Here is a 24,536-nt window from a genome sequence, read left to right as displayed (position 1 = left end):
CATGAATTTAAGTTCAAAACAAACTGACCGGAACTCGGACAGAAGAGGCCGCTGTTCTTCTTTCCAACACGAGAATAACAGGCGAAGAAGAACATTTGCGGCGACCTTGTTTTATGCCATATTTTATGTCGTGCAAAAAATAATTAAAAACTAAATTTAAACCGATTATTTTGCACATTTGTATGAATGTACGAATCTTATATTTAATATAATTTATGTCAAACATTTTATTTCTCTCTTTCAAATTTCTGTTCTTATTGTGAGGCATATGTACAACAATATTACAGAATTGTGTATAGTGGATATAATGCTTCATTTAAAATTTATAACAACAAAAGACAATACAAGGAGAGGGGGAGAAAAACAAAACAAGAGAAAAAACAAACAAACAAAAACAAAACCGTTAAATATATTATTTCGCTCTTTCAATTTTTTGTTGTGAGGCGTATATACCTCAATAATCAGAAATGTATAACAACAAAAGCCAAACAATACGAGGAAGGGAGAAAAAAGCAAAACAAGACAAAAAAATAAAAACATAAAAAAAAAAATCGGTCAGGCGCGACGGGGCACCCCTTCAGTAAAATAAAGGGGTCCTCGGAGTAGCTTTCTCCAACAAAGCACGGCAGGCTCCAAAATGTCGGGAGAAGTATATCTCCTGTGGCTTCTGTCGCTTCTACAAACGGTGAGTTTATGAACACTGAAGCTGAGCAAATGTATCCGCTTTCAGGAGCGCTGTATGAATAATATCGGCGGCCGGCGTAGCTGTCGGTTGTCAGACGTTATGTTCAGTTTTGTGAGCCGCATCCTGCTGAGCCCCGAGCTCCAAAATGACGTGGCTTATCCTCCAAACCTACGAACAGTGGAGGGAAAGTGAACCATTCTCAGTGTCTGGTTTCTTGGCTAATTATGTTTTAGTGTTTATAAACCAACTACTGTGTCAAAACGGGTGTTGTGGAAGAGAAAGAGAACAATAAACCAGGACTTCCGGGGTTTCAGATAGTTATGTATCCCCGTTAGAATCTGTTCCTGCTGGAACCCTCAAGTAATGTGAGACAATTTCTGCAATTGGCACTTAAGCAGCATATTTCGATATGAAGCCAGTACATTATATCCGCACCGATACCCTTCTGAAATCCTCAAGGTGCTTTCTACTCATATCAGTGTCACACTCAGAGAAGAAATGGCAAATATAAAAGTGTCAAATTGTCACGACACTGAAGTTAACTTAGATTCGGGGTTAAAGGAAACGTGTAACTTGATAATTAGCTGCTGATTCTCCGTTTTTTCAACACTTACACTTATGAGTGTGTTAGACATCCTAGAAAAAGTCTTAACGCTGTTTAAATCCACTTTCAGATTCGTTTATTCTATTTGTGAAAACTGAAAAGAGGGCGATTTCACTGCTTTATTCCCATCCAGACCACATTAGACCAGGTCCAGATCAAAAACCACCATACTTTAACTTGTTTTCTTAAATAAAATAAAGGTTTCACAAATCTGAAAGTTAGTTTAAACAGTGTTAAGGCTTCTGCTACGATGTCTAACACTTTTTCATAAGTGTAAGTGGTGAAAAATCAGAGAATAAGCTGCTAAATGTCATTATTCATGTTTCCCTTAACTTTTCCCTTAACCCTGGATGGGAAGCTAACTTCAGCATCATCAAATTGTCCCAGATTATGTTCCTTTCCTAATGGGACAGTTCAGGCTGGGACACTCACTGGGAGGCTGAGGAGCCTATGTACAATAAAGTACTCTATCTTATTCTAAATCCTTTGTCACTGGCGTTTGAAGATTACCCGGCCCTCGTCTATGGCATCACATGTTCAAAGTCATTTGATTTCAATTACATGACACCCCAGGTTTAATTTGACAGCAGTCATATTCATTAGCATATGTCAGAAGAAGAGATAGATGCATTTAATTTACTCTAAACGTCATCTTACCTGCCTAAGTTTTAATGGAGGCACATAAACAGGGAGAAAGTTCAGAAAGCAGGTTTTCAAAATATATTACACACAGTTAAATAATAACCTTAAGTTTTGATGAAGATAGAAAATTTGGAGGAATTCCAGGTTCACTGAATCCTGAAAGTGAAAACAGATCATGTTTACAGAGTCGTTACTTGCTTGCGTCTCAATGAAAATTTGACAGCACAACACAAACTGGCAATAGCTGCTGAGTCATCTGTTATTCACTTTGTCATTTGGACATTTTCAAACTTGAAGTTGAACACTTTGTTCTTCAGCAGCAAAGAGGATGAACAACACTTCAGACTGACACATCCTGTTAATTACCTCTTCACTCCACAGACTGTATAACTAATATATATATATATATATATATATATATATATATATATATATATATATATATATATATATATATATATATATATATATATATATATATATATATAATCTTTATATACAGTCTGTGGTTCACCCACATACCTACCAGACAAAATCTCTTGTACCAAAGAATTGTGCTGAAATTATTGTTGGATAATCAGCAAAAGCTAAGAGTGTCTATTTTTGATTTATTTATTGATTTGTTTATTTGAGTGTCCTGCACCTTTTCTGGTGCCTAGTGCATGTGGGCTTACAAGACACTAGACAATAACCAGGATGGCCATATGACAAATCATAACGTACAGCTCCACAAATTCAATTCAGATACAACCCGTTCCCATTGACTGTCACACAAACGACAGCAAAACATTTCATTTGTTGTAATATTTTAAATTGTTTTTAATTAAATGGCCTCAAAACCTTGTAGATTAATAGATGATGACATTGTAGTTCTATTGTACACAGAAGTTGTCATTTTATTGTAAACTTGTAATACACACGTTACATTTTAGTTTCATTTTCAGTCACATCACGTTATCTCTCATTAGTGTTCCTGTTAGGATTTTATTGCACTTGTAAACACACATTATCCACATTGTCAACTCCTGCTTTCAGAGTTTTTACTCCTATGAGAAGTGAGTGAGCACTTTGTAAAAAAAAGAAAAAACCAACCTTTTTGTTTTTTCATTTGTGTCCCTTTTATCTTCTCCTTCCTCTCTCCAGCTGTCGGCGTACGGTGCCGAGCTGTCATCGGAGGCATGCAGGGACCTGGGCTTCTCCAGCAACCTGCTGTGCAGCTCCTGTGACCTGCTCGGGGAGTTCAGCCTCACCAAGCTCCAGCCCGACTGTCGGCAGTGCTGCCAGCAGGAGGCCCAGATGGAAGCGCGCAAGGTAAAGGGAACAACGTAGCTCACGGTACAGGCAAACAGAAAGTAATTGCCTGTCTAGATTCATTCACAGCGTGACGCGTGTTATAGAGACCTTTTTAATAAAGGAGATTCAGTGAGAAAAGAAGCGTAACCATAAACAAGGTTAACAAAAGAGCGTGCAGTAAAAGGATAAAATAGAAGGCACCTATTGCTATTTTATGACTCAAACTTGACACCTCAAATAAGATTTATTTGATGATGCGCAACAGATTCAGTTTATTAGCTGTGGCTACTTGAGCTGATCTGTAGTTATTTACTGTCGCTTCACAGAAGACAGACTGCTTGGTGGGTAGTAGTAGCACTCAGAAGATCTCCTCATGAGAGCGTGTCACATTTACTGAAAGGATCACGTCCCCCAACATTTGTAGTGCTACTAAAAACAACCTAGTTTTAACGTTTCTGTCGCTGGGTCTGTTGACACTGTTGGCAGCTGTGCATCAAATCTGAGCCTCCACACACACACACAAACACACAACCTCCGTCACTAGCTGTCCGTCTCAATCTTTCTCTGTGATGTTTTTGAGTTTCGGCTCCTTAACCCCAGATTGACTCTCCCCACGGGGTAGAAACGTCAACGCAGTAACAACCTCTCTGTAACCAGCGAGGAGGTGTTCCTGTGTGCTCATTGCACCGGTGATTACAGCAGACTCAAAAGGAGTCCCTGCTGTGCTCTGACGGATCAACACAGAGTCAAGTGATGGTGGAAAAACAATGTAATTTTTCTTTGATTAAGCAAAGCCCCTAGAGCGTGTGTGGTATCCTAGCAACAGCACCTTGGAAAAAGTGTAGCGCACACCTCATTACACCTCTTGATGATAACTCTGTTTCAGACAGACACTTAGAGGAAAGATTAGTCCTCCTTTCTCCTCACGATTTGAGTGAAAATGTCACTTAGAAGAAGCAATTGCATGTCTCCAGCTGCACTCTTAGGTTACCAGTAGAGACGACAGTGTAACTAAGCACATTTTCTCCTCAGACGGCAACAATTATCTGCCTTAAGAATTCTTTCAGTCTGGCAATTGACATCAGTGCCGTGTCATTAAACCCTCTGAGTAATGGCTTATTGCGCAGCCTAGTCGATTAGTAAGATTCACTGAGCATGGAGGACATTTCGGTTACTCATTTTCAAATGTGCGCTTTCTCTGCAGAGCACCCGCGCATAGCAGCACCTCAGCTCCCTTGGGTGCCACTAATACAGTATGTCTCTGTAGAACAAAGTGCGTGTGTGTCAGGCCAGTATTAGTAGCGTACAGTTGTTGACATAACACAAGAAGCCTCCATTTCATTTCTTCTAACTCTCAAAGGATGAGTTTAGCAATATTCTGTATTTTTATTATTGTGATCAAATGAATGAATTGATCCTGTTAACAGGTATTGTCTATGTGGTGTGATATATCTTATTCCTTTTTATTATGATGAACATGGGAACTGTCATTTGTTTTGATTAAATCCAACAAACACTGTTTGCTGCTGTAAATACCTGCTACAACAACAACTCTGCAGCTGCAAACAGCCCTCATCAAATGCACAATTTACTCCTGTTTGAGCAACTATTGCACTAAACCACAGTGCTCAGGTGTTTTTGGTAAATTATTTAGCCTTGTTTAAAAAATGAAACTATATATTGGTGACCTAGTTTTAAAGATTTACTCCTGGAGGAACCAGCGGGATCGTGGCTGAGTGCCACAGAAAGGCTGGGCAAGTCCGGGAAGTGCTGACAGAAAAAAACACATCGTTGGTTTTAGTCTTTAAATGGGATTTGGTGGCAGTAAGAAAAAAATAGAATATCACCTGCTTTATCCTTTATCTTGACTCACACTTAAACTGTTGTTATACGAGTTAAGAGGCACACTAGAATAATTTTATGGTCTTTTCATAGCGCTAGGATTGAATGATCCAGAATAATCCCCATTTAAGGAAAAGAAAGTCCCGTAAACCGATTTCCTTTTGGTATTTAAAGCCTTGTTTATGGTTTCAGATTATCACGGATCCTCGTTAAAGGGCAAAACCTGTCAATTATATTCTATTAGTTCTGTTTGTTGTTAACTGTTAGTGTTATCTAGTTTGTTTAATTGACCACACAACACTATTTATGTTTAGTGTTTGAATTTTTTTAGGCTGTAGTGAATGTAGTTTCTCTGCCTGTAAGGTTGGTAGAGTGTCTTACAGTTAGATGAAAATGGTTGGATTGGTTAGGTAAGCAATACTTTTAATACATGCTTAATGAAATCACTGATGCACAGGGTGGATAATTAATAGTTTTTCCACACAAGAATATGTTGAAATGCTCCAGTGAGTCCAGGTAGACGTCTATCATTTTGGTTCTTAGTTCCCAACAGAAGTGTGACTTGTCTCTGATCTGCCATGTGTGGTAAAATGAAAAGCTCAAAAATTTAATTTCTGCAGTGCTACATTGTTTACAGAAACACTGGGGAACCGGGGGAGAAGAGGGAAGGATCTTCGCTTTTTGCATGCGTAATTTAATTTGCTGTGTGAACCAGCCAACCAGGCCATTTGCCACTCTCCTCCCTGAAACGGCGAGCAGAGCACGGTCTTGAAATACTGCTGTGACACTCCAATTTCCTCTAACTTATTGTATATTGGTGCTGGAGGTTTGATTACAAGTGAGCCCTGCGCAAACCGCCATCCATCAGCCCTGCTCCATATGCACAGCCTCACAGTTTAATGACCCCCAAGGAGTCACCCGGACACATTTATGAATCAGTCTGCCTGAATCAAATTACTCTTTCAGGCCAGGCATCCTACCACCAGCAGGGCCGCAGCCTATTCTGTCTCTGTGTGCGGGCATTGATGTGTGTGTATGTGGGGGGGGGGGGGGGCCTCCTCATGGACCTTTTATGATGTGTTTCTTTGCACACACAGCTCTACGCCGGGGCCATCCTTGAGGTGTGTGGATGAAAATTGGGGAGGTTCCCTCAAGTCCAAGGTGAGTTCTCTTTAGGAACGTGATAATATTCTGATATTAATGATCTCTTTCCTTAAAATGAGTTTGTGCTTTAGGGGTTTCTGTGTCTTAATCAAATGGGTGTGTGTGTGTGTGTGTGTGTGTAATGTATCCTTTTGAAATCGCTTTTTGCAGTAGGTGGTCTAAAACGCCTGAGGGCTGGTTTTCAAACAAGCTTTTGAAGTGTTTTATCCTCTGTTTCCTGGGAGTGGACCTCCCATCTCTGCTCAGTGTAACATTTGGTTAATTCAGTGTCAGGTTACATTGATGGAGTTACTGCAGCTCGCCTCAGTATGGGGGGGGGGGGGCTGGACGTCTGGAGCCCTGTCTGAGCCATATGGCTGTCATTTGTTTACCTCAGCTGTAGCTGTCCTGTGTTCTCAACTGTCTCCTCTGCTGTTAACGCCGCATTCTCAGGAGGTTTGGCAGTTGTCGCTAACCGCAGACCTTGGCACTAAAATAGAAAAGGCTAATTGACTGATTCATGACCCAACATTTGTCTCACCGCTGTTTTTATCTCCACAGCTTTTGTCAGGAGTGACAAGCCGAAGATGTTCAAGGGTCTTCAGATCAAGGTGTGTGTGATGATGTAGCAGCGTGATGTCATAATTAAGACACATTAAGGTTTATCATAAGAAACAGTCCTGTGGGATAAGATAAGATGAGATTATGCTCATCAAATGAGTCACAAGCATTTCTATGAATATTTGTCATTTGTATCGAGGTCAAACTTGCATTCCTAACACACCGCTCTTCTTTTTCTCTCTTTCCCACTCACCCCCCTCCCACACTTCAGTACGTGCGAGGCTCCGATCCTGTACTAAAGCTTTTGGACGATAACGGGAACATCGCCGAGGAGCTCAGCATCCTCAAGTGGAACACAGACAGCGTGGAGGAGTTCCTGAGTGAGAAATTAGAACGGATATAGACACAGGAATCCAACTTTTTTTTTTTTTTTTTTTTAAAGTCTTTAGTTAAAGGGTCGCTTTAGCCAAATAAGAAAGAAACATATTATCTCACTTACCTCTGGTGTTACCTATTCATGCAGATAGTTTCTGTTTTATGTGCCAAGGCTTTGAGATATCACTCTGGGATTTCTGCCTCCTCTTTCAGGTGAATGGGGTTTTTTGTTTGTTTGTGGAGTTCACAGCATTTAAAAGTGACATTTAAAATATTTAACAGCAACTTGCCTTTTTAGAAACGCTGTACTGAAGAAATAGTCTGGATGAAAACTTTGTAGCGGGAACACTGTTTCTAGAAAGACATGTAGCTGTAAATGTAGCCTCTAAATGTATTAAAGACCACAAACAAAATTAATCTTCACTGGATTCAGGTTGCGGCACCCGAGCAAATTAAACAGAAACTAGCTGCATGGCTACAGGAGATAAAATGTTTGTTTTGTAATTTGGGTGAACTGTCCCTTTAGGTATTTACCAATTTGTACACAACTCGGCCTTGATAGATGGTTGTTAAGTCATTGTTTTTGTATCGGAAAATCATGATTTTCTTGTGCGGATTTTACAAAATAACTTCTGTGAGCGTGTGAGACGACATAATCACAACACACCTGAAATAATGATCAACATCACAGATAAATCATGTCTCAAAGTGGTTCCATTCGGTCTTAAAAAAAACAATACTGTACATCATGAACTGTTTTGTTTTCCCTCTGTCTGTGTGTCCAATATTCCTGTATAATTATTTTTTATAATGCTTAACATTGTGACAGATGGGATTTGTGGTGAGAGTGAATGAGTCCTAGTTGCTCCTCAGATGCAGATGTCTTTGCGGAGGCACACGTTAGTGAAGACCTCACAGTAAACCAGTTTTGGGATGTGAGCTCTGATGTACATTTGTGTGTCTCTGCGTCCTCTGCTTCGAAGAGAAACTGGATTTTGTTTTGGATGTTTGTTTTGAGCAAGTGAGGTGGCGGTTTAAATATGCAACAATAAACAAATAAAATTGTTTTTCTGTCAATGGAGTATTTTATTTTTTTGTCTAATGGAAAATACAAGTGTATGATGACAGGATAATTTTTCTTATTCCAGTAGAGATTACTGCTTTGTAAGTGTGTTAACTCAGACGTTTAAAATCAAAGACAATGATTTGCTGACATCTAGTGATCTGAAACTGCATTGCAGCTCAGTGCTGCGTGACAGGAGGGCAACCTGAACAAAATGGGTTTCAAAACATGCTTAATCAGTGTGTGGCTAAAACTCTTAGTGCAGCCCAGAATTTTAAAATGTATTGTCAAAACTATCCCTGAGATTTATCTCCAGAATTAAATTACAACAAGATCACCATGTCCCCTTTTTTAAAATGGAAGAAAAAACATATTTATGTTCACCACTTCACACTTACTGACCTCATTACAGATCTAAGTGCATTATAAGTTACATATGGACAATAGTTTTGATCATTTATTTCCCTACAAACTTTTTTTTTTGAAAGGGAAGAGGAACCATAAACTGTCTGTTTGCCTTTCCAGTACAGAACTATGCAGCATGAAAGTGCTGGATAGTCAACAAGAATACTGTGTAGCAACTTTAAAACACAGATCGAACATCTATAGCTTCTCTTCTGTTTCACACGGCTACCAGTCTGATTAAGCAAATTACAGATTTTACTTTACATGGTGACAACAAGGAAAAGTGCTGCAGGCAGTTTAAATATATTAGAGCATTATCGCAAGTTGGCTACAGATAACTACACTTGAAAAAAAATGCATATAAAGATAAAATTTATATCTTAAAATGCCTTTACTCAGATGGCTCCTGTATTAATAGAATTTAAACAACTTGATTTTCACATCAGGTGTTCATATGTTATCAGTAAATACATTTTCAGAGTCACTGGAACCATTTAACACACGTTTCAGAAATCGATGTTTTATTCTCAAACATACATAAAAAATGATTTAACAAAATTCAAGTTAAAAAAAAAGCTTCAGTTACACACAGAATCGGAGCATTTATAAAGATCTAGTAACCACTGAGATGTGTATGTGAAAGCTAAATATTTTGCCACATCTTTTTAACCTTCCTACAGCTGTTCATATGACATGACTGACTCGCATCATTAGATAGTTTTGAACGCGTACACACATGATGCAACTAGACCATCCTACAAAGCTTGCTGCAGGTAAATAAAAAAAAGCAAACTTTGGTTAAAGTTACACATAATTCTGTTGTTTCCTGCCGCCCTCTGAATGATGATCATCGTGGTCGGTTTTGGTGCGGGACTGAGGTTTGTAAACAACTCCAGGGTAGCTGAAAAGCGAGAGGCAACACATGGCATGAAGGTAGTTCTGCTCTGATTATGAAAACAAATCACCAAAGTAGTTCTCATCAGTTGTAAAATCTCAGTGTGGACTCACCTTGGTTTGTCATCTTTCATCATTCCCTTGAAAGCCAGAGATTCGAGGATGCCACCGATGAGCAGGATGCCGCCTCCTATCCAGGCAACAAACAGTGCAGGGCCAAATGTGTATCTGTAAACACAACACAGGTCAGCAAAACAAGACGTATGTATGTCCATCATGTAAATAATATGGAGAAAATGAAAAAATAAATATCCTACCTTGGCATTCCTCCCATCCCTCCTCCCATCCCTCCTCCCATCCCTCCTCCCATCCCGCCCTGCATCATTCCTCCTCCATAGTTGTTGTAGGTCGACATCCTGAAACTGGACACAATCTGATTGGCATAGATGGAAGCTCCTGCAATGCCGCACACACCTGAGACAGACAGACAGGAAGTCTTTAGTTTGCTGACTCCATAAAGGGGCTTCTTGGTTTATTTCAAGTTCAGATGCTCCTTTTTTTTTAGCTTTACTTGTGTTCATTTAAAAATGTGACTCACCGGCGATGATGAACATGATGCCAGCGGTGAGGCTCATCTTGGCTTTGCTTGTGTCTTCCATGTTGCTCATTGTGAGGCATTGCAGGGAGAAAACTGATATCACGGCGCCGAGCACAGCCAGCACAACGCCCACTATCATCAGGGCTCGCACCGCCTGGAAGGCACCTAGTGGACAGAAAACATACACAGGACATGTATAGAAATATATTACAGTGAGTCCAGTATTTCTAAAACTACCAATCAGGATTCACATATTTGTCTTTTGGGTCCCATTTTGAAAAGACTGTTGTGCTGTAATCAGCCTCAAACGCATAATAATCTGCATCACAAGTAACATAAATCATGCGTCTGACAACACAGTATGACGTTTTTTTAAACTTTTATAAGAAGAGGTCGATGCTCTCGATAATCTCATCATGTGAGTTATGTTCTACTATAGTTCATGTGCTGTAGGAACCTGCCCTTTGATTGTTTGTTCTGTTTCTGATAACTGTGTTGACTGAGTCTCAGCCTGGCTGTCCGTTATGGTGACCAGTATGCACTGGTACAAATGCAAATACTGATAATGGAAGGCTTGACAACCGGAACAAGAGCTTGTGTGAGGACGACAGAAACTGAGAGTTAGATTTAATTCAAAATTTAAAACAAAACCAGGAAAAACAGACAAATAAATGTTTTGTTTTATGAGGTTAAACTAGATTTGTACTAGATTTACTGTAAATAGATCCGCCAAGGTGTAACCACTTGTTCTCAGCTTTCCTTTGTGAAATAATCTCAATTGTCAATGACATTAATGAGAGAAAGTCCTCACAAATATCCTCTTTTTTATATATAACAATATATTCATCCTGTTCACTTATTGTACTAAATTAAAGAGTTTCAATCTTTTTTAATTACCTTTCCGATTCCTGATTTTACCACTGAAAAATTACCTTAATAAATATTAAACTGTAAAACTGTTACCACACTGCCGGACAATATTACACATTACGTTCATTAAAACTATATGATGCTTGTTGTGTGACAGTGAAAACATTAAAATCCAGGATCCTGTGTTTTTATGATTATGTCAAATTGAAGTATTTCAGTGCATCACCACATAGTTTCTACACAGCCTCCTCAGTAAATTAGAATAAATGGTTCTGGCCGTTGTGAAGAGATTAAACAAACAGGCACTAGCTGTTCATCACGTTCTTTTCATTAAGGTGGCATTAAAGAGACAAAACAGAAGAGATTAAGTTTTATGTTGCTTCAACACGTTATCATGGACCTCCGTAACACAGAATCAACTTCCTGCCTCATCATCTAAGAGCCAGTCGGGCCTCTTGGATCTTGTGTGTACTGGACAAAAAATCAAATGCTCAACTTATATTTTGCTACTTGCTGCACCATTATTTCTGTTATCAGAGAAAGTTCTGTAAATATGTAACATCTCTCTTGTTATCAAAAGTATAAGAGTGAGAGCTCAAACATATGAGGAAACTTCCGCAAAAGAAAACTGTGGCCATGACTCTGAAGGAGACAACTTCTTGACACAGTTTGGATGTGTTTAATTATTAGGAAAGCAACAAAGTTAAAGTAATTTAGATGTAAACAGTAAGTTATCACGGCAGAATCTCTCCACATAAAGACATAAGAGAGTCTCGTCCTACCTGTAAAGCCCAGGATGCCGTAGAGCGGACGACACTCAGTGAATCCAGAAGAAGTGGTCTCACAGTCCTGCCACAGACCCTTGTAGGTATAAACGGACGTCACCACATCTCCCTGCCTGTCTTTGACGCTCCATTTGTTCATGGCAGTAGCAGCAGTGAGAGCTGCGGCGCCAATCAAACCCAAAACGAATCCACCAGTCTGGAGGACTGAAGGTGCCATTGTGGTCTCCTTCAGAAGTTAGGAAATAAACCTGAGAGGCAGAGTGTGTGTGTGTGTGTGCAGTTTAAATAAATACAGAGCCTAATACTTAAAGTTTAGCTGCATATATGAATAAGGTTTAGGTAAAGGCAGGTGAAGGTGTGTGTGGTGTGCAGGCAGAGAATGAAAATGTATAAGGTGGCACTTTGTAGTGATGGTGGCGTTGGGTGGAGACGGTTGGGTTTCGCCCAGTGGGTGATACGGCAGCATGGGTTGGGCTACCTTGTGTTGAGAGGTGTGGACACAGTAGTGATAGACGCACCTGGCACTTAAATGAGAACGAAGTGTAAATGTAAATACAGGAAATTGAATCACTGGCTCCTCGGGGTTTCGATAAAACGCCAACGGCTGAGTAAAATTTGCTGTAATTTGTGCAACCAAAACTGGAAAACAGACTCAAACTAACAAACGGTGCAGCACAGCAGAGAGACAAACACACAAGTACGTCACATGACTGAGTCACTTCATCAGGCCCAACTTAATGAACCATCAGAAATGAGGCATGAAAAACACATAAAAAATAACACTTGACATTGGGGGATTATCGATTTTGACTTAATCCTGAGCAGAATCTAGTAGCTCATATCGGGCCTCGAGGTGTTCCCTTAAAACAGGGTGTGATGAGTCAAACTAATCATGTCCTAACTTTTCACATCAACAGAAAGGTCAAAGGTCAAGCTCAGTTACGCTGGACCTGAAACTGATAAGGATTTGGTATCTTGTTCACGGACACTTCAGCGAGATGAAATCTCAACAGTATCCAGACTTTAAACCTGGTACTTTATCCTAAAAGCTTCCCCTGGACCGCCCAGGATGTCAAGTAAAAGCCTCTGGCTGAAGTGTCCTATAGTGGACAAAGGTTAAGACACTGGACATGTAATCGCAACACCTCTGGTTGAAATCCAGCCAAGGACATTTGTTGCATACTGTGTACTATAAAATAAAGGAAAAAAGACACAAAAACACCCTCTGTCACAACCCTAATATACTGATCCAGGATCAGTGATCAGGTCATAAGATACACAACACAAACCAGATATATTTCCTGTTGTCAGACTGATAATTACTGCGTCTCTACATGGCTACAGAACATGCGTTATGAGTTATCGTACGTCAAGACAAAAGCTTGGCGGTTTCAGTGTGAGGACTCATTCCTCTTACTAACAGTCAAACAAACAGTACCTCATATGATTTCCATGATTCAACTTTTTACACCTTATCACTCTGTCAACAACTGGGGAGGAGAGAAGTTTCTATTCTTCTCTTATCATGTGCCTGGCTCGCTCTCACTCTCTCTCTCTCACAAACACACAAAACAAAACTCATACAGCAGTCACCAAATGTGATGATGGCATAGAAAATTACATTTTTCATGTTGTTCAGCTGCTGTGGACATTTTGGTTAAGATTTCTTATCAGGAATTTGAAAGTCAGCTTGTTTAAATAAAGGCTCAGTTAATCAGGAACATGAAAACATGCTGCTGTAACAGCAAACCCCCAGAATCATTTATTAATACTAGTGACGATATCATTACAGCCGACAGCTGTCATGAAATGACATCTAACAAAAAAAAAACATGGAAATAACACATTGTTAGTCAATAGAGTGACATTTCATAATACTTAAACCAGGAAAATTGTAGTGATCTGGATCATCTACAATATCAATAAAATGACCAACTCGCACAATTATGATTATTAAAAACTGATTTAGCTGGTTATATAAAAACCTTTATACAAGTCACTCCAAAGGAAAAAAAAGACAATTACAATACAGTCATTCATAAAAACATTTCTTATCCCCACACTGACTTCAAAATCTAGGGACCAAATGTTTCTGTCCAAATATAAGAGTGTATTAATGCAAAATTAATGCCATTTTTTTGCGTCAAGATAAATACATATGTCAAAAAACAGATGCGCTGTTGCTGGCTTCCTCTGCCCTCTCATGGCAGCAGGAGCTTTATGTTTAAGGGACTGGCAGCTGGTGTGTTGATTTTTGATCAATCATTTTAATACTGTGTTATGCTTGGGCCATGTGCACTTAACTTTAAAGTGTTTTGAAATTACTTTCTTGTCAAAAGAGTAACAAAATAGCATCTTTACTCTCTAGTGTTTTTACAGGGAACATAAGGACTCGTAGTGCGTATTTGGAGCTCAGGAGGTAAAAAGTAATTATGGCATTTTGAAATGTTTATGTGGCGATAATATTCCCACATGATATTACATAAAAGGTATCATTTTTGCGGTGATATTTGTATGGTATGTTCATATTTATAACGTTGCTGTAGCTCAGTTCTTACAGACATGGAGAGGTCCTGTGCGCAAACTTTTCCCGTAAGGACCGCGCGTCTCCACCACCTTCAGAGTCCAGGTGAATCCGGTCTGTCACACACTGGAACTGGGTGAAGTGTACGTGTCCATGCCGCTCTTGGTCATCCCTCCGGGAAAGAGAATATAGGCAACCTGAGGCTGTAAACTGGCTGCAGACCAGGCGCCGCAGTTACATGGCACCACATATCCGGGGCTGGTGGGTGATGGGTGGGTGTGTGTGTGCTGTCCGGGGCAAGCCAAAGCCCCAATCCCTCCAGTCTGGTATCCAAACGTGTGCGCGCTGTAGGGCAGAGCTCCGGCGGCCAGAGTGTGCGGGATCTCCGCCATCCGCTGGACAGCTCCGGTGCTGAAGTGACCCACCGGCTCCAGCAGCGAGAAGGACGACGAGGAGGAGCAGGAGGAGGAGGAGGTGGGGGCGAGAAGAGCTCTGGCTTTATCCCCGGGGACGAGAAAAGAGTCCATGGAAAATCCCTTCAAGTGCTCCGCGGCGTCCCCGAGTAAAGACGGCAGCGGGAAAACGAAACGGTCCCTCTTCAGCAGACTCTTGGGTTTGCGCCGGGGTCTGTACTTGTAGTCCGGGTGCTCCTTCATGTGCTGAGCCCGCAGTCTCTTGGCTTCGTCGATGTACGGACGCTTCTCGGAGTCGGTGAGCAGCTTCCACTCCGCGCCGAGTCTCTTGCTGATTTCAGAGTTGTGCATCTTTGGGTTTTCCTGGGCCATCTTCCGCCTCTGGCCTCTGGACCACACCATGAAGGCGTTCATGGGTCTCTTGATGTGATCTAAAGGTTTTGCCATTTCAAAAACTGGCAAGACATTCATTAAAACAAACACCGGTCCTACTTTAAAGTGAGTCACCTCTCCAAAAAGCTCATGCTCCTCTCGTGCGTAAAAATGAAAAGTGACGATGAAGTCTCAAAGAGGTATTTTCTGTGTCTTTGTTATGGAAATATTGGAAAACCGTGCATCCCAAATTGATTGAAGCATTTACTCAAAGTGGAAGTGAAAAGTGCAGCCTGGGCGCATGAATGGGATTCACACGGGACCAAGTTGGAAGCTTGTTATGGATGATGCTGGGCATGTCAACCGCTCATCTGTCACGGCGGGCCAAGCCAATGGGAATGAGAGAAAACACTGTAATCCCTTCACAAAAGTGACTGTACAACATTTCTGAGCGACACCCTCCTTTCCCCTTTCCTACAGTTTAGTCTCTCCAAATCTCCACTGAGACAAGTGCAGGCAGGCAGGAAACCAGCGAAGAAAGCAACCTAATCTGCAAACTAGATATTAAAAAGTATGTAAAGGCTATGGAGCTAAAATGTTATTTTGCACTGCAGCTGCCCACGACCCTATAATGACCTATGCCTCATTTGCTCAATAATGAACTTCACAAGTCTGCGGCAGAAGATCTAAGAGGAGGAAACTGTATGTAAAAGCATCTCATTAAATTAGAGCCATGTCCATTATTTCAGAAATACTGAGGTCATGAGTTGACAGCCCCAAACACCAAAACACCAGAAAGTTTTTCATAGCTGATCAATGAAGGCTGCATCTGCAGGTTTTATTGAAATGGAGCAGTTCTTTTAAGGAAAATCCTATGAAAATCAACTAACTAAACTAAAATAATAGTCTCACAATAGTACCAGATTTCATATTTCTTTCCAGGAATCTTCCAAAGTTATTACTAGGAAATTACAGACCCATAAAAATAAAGTGTTATCAACATGAAAGTCTAAATGAGGTCTCAAAGGCCTCTCTAGGTACCAGGAAAAATGGTTGCGAAACGGTCCTGAATCCTGGTGGAAGAACATTGGGTCTAAAATGAAAATGAGCCTAAAAATGTCCTGTATGTTTTTAATTGTAGAATGTATCTCACCCAAAGGTGCTAAAACCCCAAAGTCCCACCCAAAAAATACACAGGACGTGATCTCAGTGTCCTCAGTCATAGCTATGACCCTTCATTGAACAAAATTAAATAAAAAAGTCCACCTGTCCTGATGCCACCATTCAACAGTCATCCACAATTTTAAGTTGTACTTTTTAAAACTTGTCCTCAAAACCGACACAATCACTCATTTCAATTCTTTCTTCCCATCATGCCGTGCAGGTTTCTTATAATATGTGTACAAGTTGCTCATCTCCCTCCTCCGTAGCCTACAAAATCAATATTAATCACAGCCATAATTCACTGGCCCTGGGTGACTCCATTGATTGTTGCGGTTTTCATAATTACTATACCTTATCTGATCAAATATATGCTTTAGCCGCCTCGTCTGTTATTGAAATGACATTGATGGAGAAATGCCTGAATGGCTTTGCTGCAATAATAAGGCTTAACTTAACTATAAAGTGTATATATAGTATACATACACGGCTACTCATGAGAAGACTCAGGTGCTTACAGGTAATAACAGGGGATTACTGTATGGAGTATATACTCAGGAAGCTCATTTTACAACATCGTCTTTCTGGGTGTCTAAGTGGAAGCTTCCAGGCCACCTCGAAGGTACCCAAAATGGCTTCTGCAAAAAAGATTATAACCGTAACAGAAGCATGATGCGTTTATCTGTGGACAGACCTGTGGCGGTCAGTCGCAGCTCTACGTTTTGGTTTTGGTGGCAGTGATAAACTTAGATATCAGGGCACCAGCAAGGAGGAGGTCTTTATTTCATTTACCTCCCACAATCAAAGGCACCGCGGGCCTCTTCAAAGGCAAAATAAATGGACATAAAAGATCCAGTGGCGCACACCGCATCGGTGGTTTCGGTGATAAGACGTTTTCAGAAAGTGTTTTCGCCGGGTTTCCACGGAGCAGACGGGCTGGAGGGATATAGTGACTGGCAGCAGGGGTCAGACAGTTGATCCGTCTCCTCATAGCTGTGCTGTTATCTGCTGTGCTGTAGGTGCAGGCCTCGCGCGCAGGAGGCACCCACCACCATACAGAGACAATGATTACTTCCACAGAGGAACCATGTTTTAGAGAGTTTTCAGCAGTGAAGAGAAAAACTGTCTGAGAGAGGAGAGATGGATTATTTGAAGGGCAGTGTGAAGAAATTATCTGTTTCTTTCTTACTATCATTCGTCAAGATTTATTTTTGCTCAAAGCTGTTTTAGCTGGGGGAAAAAACACAAAGAGTATGTGTTTTTGTGTACAAGTCAGTGTTTGGTGTGACTTCTAAGAAAGGGCAGCATTTCAACTCTGGAGAGATGAGGGGGAGGGAAATGGGTAATAAGAAAAACTGCCAGCAGCACAAAATGGCTGTCGTAATCCGGTTATCCCCCGGGCTCTAAAGATACTGGTCCTCTCCTTAGGAGTCTATCTTTTCTTCTTATGTCAAAACTGTCCTCCATGCACTCAGGTGGATTAAGGAGTCACACTGTAGAAAGAAACTGACAGGTACAGAAAGACCTGGGGGTGAAAAGGAAATGAAAGACGACACAGAGAGGCAGGCCGGGCGCTCGGGCCAGGAGCGTGCCAACATCTGACAAGAAAAGAATCTATAAAGTCGACTCCATGCTGGAGCAAAAAAAGCTGATGGTTCTTACCAATTTACTGCATTGATTAACTGAATAATTATTGGCAAAGCTGATTACTAATTATGTATCTCTTAATCTTTCTCAGAGCGGCTGAAGTGTTTGACAACTGTATTGTTCACTGTGCCCGCTGCATTATTTGTTATACTGGGTTTAATGGCAGCTGCTCAGGAGTGTCCAATATTAAAATTCACTTAAGGTAGATTACATTCTGGGTTGAATATATCGGAATATAATTTCTCATCTGCGTAAAAGGAGATGCTGTTGTAAGACCCCCCATTTTTGCAACTTCCCAGCTGGCTGCCTCTTCACTGTGTATTATTGTAAATATGATCATTTTTATCCACACTAGCGGCATGACTCTGTTGATGACAATGTCGGTCTGTTGGTCCGCCATTTTGGTCTAAACTAAAATATGTCAACAGCTATTGGATGGATTGAATTTTGTACAGACATTCATTATTCCCAGAGAATTACGCCTTATGACTTTGGTGATCCCCTGACTTTTCCTCTAGCGCCACCAGCAGGTCATATTTGTCCAATTCTTTGGTTTAAAATTTTTTAAAAGATTTTTTGTTGAAATATTCTCTGAAGCATAATACAAAGAGGTGCTGTCAAAGACTTCTTTGACCCAGGCTCATTGAGCAGCAGGGATATTCCCTTCTCAAGTTTTTAAGCGACCCTCGCCCTTCTAACCAATCAGAAAAGGCCAAATTCAGGGGCAATAATACGTTAAGAATGTCACTATTTATTATGAGCTTTATTTAATTAATGTAATTCTGGCAGTGATATGTTATGACTATTTTTAAGTAGAAAAACCTAACCAGGGACAGGGGTCGCAAATTAGCCTTGGCTAGAAATCCTATATGCAATACATCTGTTTCATGTTACTTTAACCTGTTACAATGTTTTTTTTGCATCGTCCATGACAAATAAACTAATAAATAAATATATGAAGTGCACTTCTGGTCTAGCACTGCCTTTGAATGGAACTTGTGAGTTCGTGGTTATGACATGGGAAGTTGTTTACACAATATACTTGATGTTCAAGTGGTTAAGTCTTGAGAACACTGCTGCTAGACCACATGAATGCCAAGAGCTAGCTACATTGGCTAATATTAACATTATTGTTGGCATCTAGTTCCCGAGGCTAACAATTTAGCACGCTAGCGAGTGGGTAATGTAATGCAGGAAATGCAAAGGCATAATGACAGTGGAAAAAGATAAGGCCGTTGGCAATATCAACATTTTCCTCAGACAGATAATAAAATTACCAAGAAAAACTCTATACAACCAAAATTACAATATATTAACTTACCATCCACTGAAAAATGAACCTCCATGGCCTCCACCATTTCTGAAAACAACACAACACAGCTTTCAGAAAACTTCCACTGACCCCATTTTAAGGCAGCATACTACACCTCTTGAATGGAGGCTCTAAGCTAGCGTTAGCTGCTGGAAGACGTTGCTATGGATTCCTCACAGGTTCCAAATACCTGCATTAGTTGAATCAAAGAGCTCTGAAGAGAAGTCAATACATCAGGTACGTACAATCACAAGGATGCAGGTGAAGTGCAATGGAGTGGGAGAAGCAGGGGAAGGAGTGGTTGGCTACCAAGCCTCATGCTAACACTAGCTTGATTTCCAGAACTTGTATATTGTAGTTTTAAGACCAAATACCTTTAAAACTATTGGCATTAGTGCTAATTAGCCATTCTGATACCATCCTCACACAAATAACACATTCTTTTAACATTACATTTTCATGCCCACAACATGATAAACCCTTCTGATACAGAATTGCCAAATACCTATTGTGACATTATCCACTGGCCAATTATTACATTTATTATTACATTTACTTCACCACAACTACTAAAGATCAGAACCAAAATCCAGTCAACAGTTTGGTTTGCTTTACAATGAATATTGCAGTCTTGCGAAAAAAATAGATTGAAAACACTTTCAATGTGGATTGGCCATCTTCTTCTTACATGCCTCCCTTGGTTTTAAAAAGTTAAACAAGGACAATTTTATCAAAATAAACCCAAATTTTGGTCTATTCATCAGATTACCAACAGTCTGATGCTACCAGTAACCAGAGCTGCCACTTATATCATCCAGTCAAACAGAGATCAGAGGAGTGGCAGAAAATTAATAAATTATTGACACACAAATTCAAGTTTTCAGAGTCTGCTGAGTGACAAGGAAAATTTGATGAGATAAAGGTCGACATGTGGAAATTTGACCCTCTGCTCAGGTCTAAATCCAGTTTAGTTCACCAGATCAGTTTGCTGTGCTTTGCTGCAGATCACAGTAAATCTACAGAAAGTACAAATACACACATTTATTTCATGAAAATCCTTAGAGGTCATCTGAATGGAGCGATTTAAACAATAGTCTATACTATAAATACATTATTGTATAGTGAATGAGTTTCCATCTGATTATGTGGAAAGTTCCGATGCACTCAGACTTCAAATTTTGTCATTTCAGCTCCAAATAAATACACTGAAATCCGAAAAGAAAATACATTCAAGACTAACAAGAGTTTCTGACACTTCTGAGCAGTCCATTAGGAAACATTTCAGGGGGAAAATCCCCGAGATTTCCAGTGCTCCGAGGGGGGGCGGGGATTTCACTAAATCTTGTGCTTATTCTCATGATACTTAAGAAAAGTAAAGCGGTTTTAATAGCTTTCCGCGTGACACATTGATGGTGGAATATGCTTTGGTTCTGTGGCAGATAGCTTCAATCCTGAGAGGTTGGGAGAGAGAGGGAAAGAGATCTGCTCGTCTCTGCCTGCCAGGACACTTTCATAAGGCCCCATCTAGGCTAAATTAATGCACTTCCTCCAACATCTGAGGATAAACCTGAGGGCCACATTACTGTGGCAGCCCCTATCAGCCGGCTTGTATTACAACCGAGTCAGCAGTCAATGAGATACATTTGCAACCAGGCATTTGTCAGCGACTCAGTGCCACAGAGGCAGGAGATTTAAAATGTCCTGCAGTAAATTAAGTGCTGCTTGGAAAGTGAAAGGTGCCGGCTAAGCAGGCGGCTGATTACTTTAAATGACAGACTGGTTGAGGGGGTGACGATGGTGTGGTGATGGAGGGAGGAGGAAACTGAAACGGGGGTTTGAAGCTGTTTTCTCTGATTCTGGCTCCACTGCATTTTACACTTTTAAAAATAGACTGAAATAGTTATCTCTGACTTCATGACTCTAACATTTAGACAGGCTTAATTTAAACAGTGCTGGTTGTATTCAGTTTACATATTAGTGCCAGTGGTGTGTTTTCCTGCATACAGTACGACTGCTGAGAAGAGAATAAGACTCTTGTAAGTAGGTGTGTAATAAGGAGAAGATAGTTTTGCTCTCTGTTACTGGATTAATCACCTTGCTAAAAGAGGTTGCCACAGGGTCCTAAACCTGCCGATAACTGGGAAGTAGAGAAACTTAGGAGAGGAGGACTGATGTGCTCTGCAGTGATTCAGTGGAAATCCATTAGTACCTTCAGGTATAAAGAGCCTGACTGAAGATGGAGCTAACATAAGTAAGCAATAAATTTGTTTGGTGTATGTCTTCTGCTTGCTTTGCCTTTTAAACTACCTAACTCTTAAATGAAAAAAGGGATTTCAATTTTAACAATCACCAATCATGCCTGAGCTGCAGGTATGAATGTTAATAAGCCATTAATAAATGTTTTTTGGGCCAAATGTTTTATTTAAATGTTGGCTATTTTCATGCATGCATTATGATGGATTACTACTGATCTACAAAGAATTAATACATTTTCTATTAATCACTAATTAAGTAATTTGAGACAACTCCTAGACAGACTTAGACCTAATAACCGAGATTAACAAAGTTTTTCTTTTTCTTCCTCATCTTCTTTTCTCCTCTATCTCAATTCTCTCTTTTCTCTTATCATGATTAGAGAACCATAGGATTGTTCTTGCATGGTTGAGCATACTTACAAATATTTTTTTCTAAAGCAGGCTGCAGTATTTACATTTTTGAATGTGTTTTTCTTAACTTCCAGCAGCCACTGGCCACCTTTTATTTCTGTGTAGCATTAAAATGAACTTGCAGAGACTTGGAATTAGGTATCCTAATCCATCACTCACCATCTTTAATTTGTTTGTGTTATAGTTGTAAAATAAAGAAAGAGAAGGGGGATGGGCTCTACTCATTGCCTTTATATTAGATCGCATGTAGCCTTTAAGGGTGCTGTCAGCCAGGAGTAAAAACCCATTGAATTTGCATATAATCATAGGACAAGGGCTCACAAATTCCTTTCTTAAATTTGTCTTTTTATAAAAGCATATGTAACAGTCCTCTTATACTCTTACACTCCACGCTACATGTGGAAATACCACAACTCAAACATCAAAAACACTCTCTATCATGCTGGTATGGTTCTTTATGTTTATCTCTTGCTCCCTCTCTCTGAGGAACGGGATTACATTACAGCATCTATTTAAAAAAGTGGGATTTATCAGGAACCTCTATTCTTATTCACAGCAGAACGGGAACCCTTTTGCCATATTAAGCGGACGGGTACAGCAATGAGGCACTTAAAATATATACAAACTTACACACTTATGTGAAGCCGCTCTACAAATGACAGACCATGCCGCCACTAAGAGGCTTATGGAAATAATGGAAATAGTGTCCCTCCTGTGGCAATGATATGCTTGCTGCGACAGAAAAGGAGAGACTGGTATTTGCCAAGATATCTCCTGGACTTGTGTTAGGTGGAGCAGTGGCTGTCCTGAGCCAGACTGGAGGGAGAGGAGCACAGATGCTGTCACAACAGCAAGCTCAGATAAGCCCCTACTGGGTGAAGACAGAAAGGCATTAAGGGTGCATATTTTTTAAGTCTTCTGATGCTTCTCCTGCGCCACTGGAGTGAGATAGGTACAGGCAGGTAGATTTGGACCCAGAGCTTTTCACTGAGATACAGAGCTATTACTGTGTTGATTTGTAAGCATGTTTTTTAGCTCTTAGAAATCAGATGATGTTTGTTTGATGTGGAGTCTAAAGAGAGAGGAACTGAAAGAAGTCACAGAAGTGCAGCTGTGCATGAACTATAGCTGCTCTTACTATCTCTTAGTCCTCTTAACTGTACTAAACTGTCACATAAGATGATATTTCTGATATCTGTTGTAGGAAAAAGTGAGCAACCACAATGTTCAAATTTACTGTATTAAGGTATGTGCTTAGATTAAAGGGAACCTTGTGCAGACCAGACTCCAATTTAGAGTTAATAAACGACATCCTGATGGTAATACTGCCGAAGTCCACAAGAGATCAGTGTAACAAAGCTTTACAGACCGTAGACATGTCCGTATCGATAGGTTAATTTTGTCTATTTCTGTAGTTAGACAAGAGCAACAAAAAGATAAAAGTGCCTGGTAGCGCTGAATTGATCAACGTTACTGGATGTGGTAGAAACAATGTTTTAAACGCAAAAGGAGGGCTCGTCCGGGATTTGAACCCGGGACCTCTCGCACCCAAAGCGAGAATCATACCCCTAGACCAACGAGCCACGCAACGATAACAGAAAAGCTCATGTTATATATTTCACCACCCGGATACAAGTACACATTACCATCTACGGAGTTTCAAACCGTTGTCATTAAAATTTCACTGAGACTCAATATGTTAGCTAAGAAGTTTAAGGCTAGTTAACAGTTATAGCTAGCTAACAAGCCTAGCTCTCAATTTAAAGAAGTTCATAGCGTTAATAGTGTTCAAATAAGTATACATTTCAGCTGAAGTAAAGAGCTTAAGTTACCTTAGTTATTTTTTTTATCCACGTACACCAACTGTCAGTCGGGGTTTTTAATTGATATGACGAAGCATATCTAATTGCCTTATTTTTTTCCCACCCGCCCTACTCTGCCTCTGATTGGCAACTTCTCGTCGCTTTCGTTGGTTAGATTGGTCAGGTTTAGGCACGAGGAGTGAGATGGTTGGCGTTAATATTTCCTCATAAACAAACGAACAGTAAAAGACAGGCCAAAGGACAAATAACCTTTACTTTAATGAGGTAGAGTTCAAAAAGAATTCCCTACACCTTCTTTATTTGTTTAGTTACTTATTTTTCATTGATTTATTGTAACTTGTCTTGTGTTTCATAATGTTTGTATATATTGAAAAAGTGAAGAACAACTTTAATTACAAAAAGTATTCCCTGCAGCATTGTAATTTATTGTCTTGCTACTCACCTTTCATGCTGTCAGATTACTTCTCGTTGGTCTTATTTCCTTAATAAGATGGTTTTGTACAACTTACGTTTAAACGATAAGGTTATGTAGCTAAATACCGCAGCATTTTACTCTCTGTATACACTCTGTCAATAAAATTAGTTTAAGTAAACTAAAGAATATTATTTTTGTCACTTTTATGAGGAGCCATGGCACCCTCTATTGGCCAGTTCCCATTAATGCTGGGTCAAAGGTTAAATAAATGAATGAAAGAGCACCTAAACAAGGACTATAACCTAACCTGTACAGTTATACTCCAGAAATTATTTATTTGAGACATCAAAAAGGTGTGTTGTTGTGGGTGTAAAGGTGTGTTAGGCTATGTTCTTCTGTTGCATTCAAATGTCCCAGTAGGCCACAACAGTATGAGAGTGTGT

At 40.1% G+C, this 24,536-nt stretch overlaps 3 protein-coding genes and 1 non-coding gene across 10 annotated transcripts; 1 reads left to right on the top strand and 3 right to left on the bottom strand.

Annotated features, from left to right (window-relative positions):
* The first annotated feature begins 577 nt into the window (after positions 1–577).
* On the top strand, positions 578–8,222 carry selenof (selenoprotein F). The gene is made up of 5 exons (XM_042427572.1): positions 578–685; positions 3,075–3,242; positions 6,164–6,227; positions 6,771–6,820; positions 7,042–8,222. The coding sequence occupies exons 1-5, from the start codon at positions 638–640 to the stop codon at positions 7,171–7,173; spliced, it is 462 nt and encodes a 153-aa protein (XP_042283506.1). The 5' UTR covers positions 578–637; the 3' UTR covers positions 7,174–8,222.
* Positions 7,210–24,160, bottom strand: cldn18 (claudin 18). Of its 6 annotated transcripts, none has more exons than XM_042427567.1 (7): positions 24,121–24,160; positions 19,199–19,237; positions 11,758–12,008; positions 10,106–10,270; positions 9,825–9,981; positions 9,622–9,735; positions 7,210–9,514 (listed from the first exon to the last, which is right to left on the bottom strand). In XM_042427567.1, exons 3-7 carry the CDS (start codon positions 11,975–11,977, stop codon positions 9,418–9,420), a joined length of 753 nt encoding a protein of 250 aa, XP_042283501.1. In that variant the 5' UTR covers positions 11,978–12,008; positions 19,199–19,237; positions 24,121–24,160; the 3' UTR covers positions 7,210–9,417. The 6 variants fall into 6 exon arrangements, with proteins under 6 accessions (XP_042283501.1, XP_042283498.1, XP_042283500.1 ...); XM_042427564.1 differs by lacking the exon at positions 24,121–24,160 and adding an exon at positions 23,688–23,756 and having other exon boundaries at positions 11,758–11,986; XM_042427566.1 differs by lacking the exon at positions 24,121–24,160 and adding an exon at positions 23,688–23,751.
* LOC121907965 (transcription factor Sox-14) lies at positions 11,991–23,727 on the bottom strand. Of its 2 annotated transcripts, XM_042427571.1 has the most exons (3): positions 23,688–23,727; positions 19,199–19,237; positions 12,001–17,736 (listed from the first exon to the last, which is right to left on the bottom strand). In XM_042427571.1, exon 3 carries the CDS (start codon positions 15,166–15,168, stop codon positions 14,404–14,406), a length of 765 nt encoding a protein of 254 aa, XP_042283505.1. In that variant the 5' UTR covers positions 15,169–17,736; positions 19,199–19,237; positions 23,688–23,727; the 3' UTR covers positions 12,001–14,403. The 2 variants fall into 2 exon arrangements, with proteins under 2 accessions (XP_042283504.1, XP_042283505.1); XM_042427570.1 differs by lacking the exon at positions 23,688–23,727 and having other exon boundaries at positions 11,991–19,046; positions 19,199–19,222.
* On the bottom strand, positions 23,367–23,438 carry trnap-ugg. The gene has a single exon. It is a non-coding gene; the product is annotated as a tRNA-Pro (tRNA).
* Positions 24,161–24,536: the final 376 nt, after the last annotated feature.

Source organism: Thunnus maccoyii, chromosome 12 (genome assembly GCF_910596095.1).
Source record: "Thunnus maccoyii chromosome 12, fThuMac1.1, whole genome shotgun sequence".
Taxonomy (NCBI): Eukaryota; Metazoa; Chordata; class Actinopteri; order Scombriformes; family Scombridae; genus Thunnus; species Thunnus maccoyii.
This window is presented reverse-complemented; position numbering and strand designations above follow the sequence as displayed.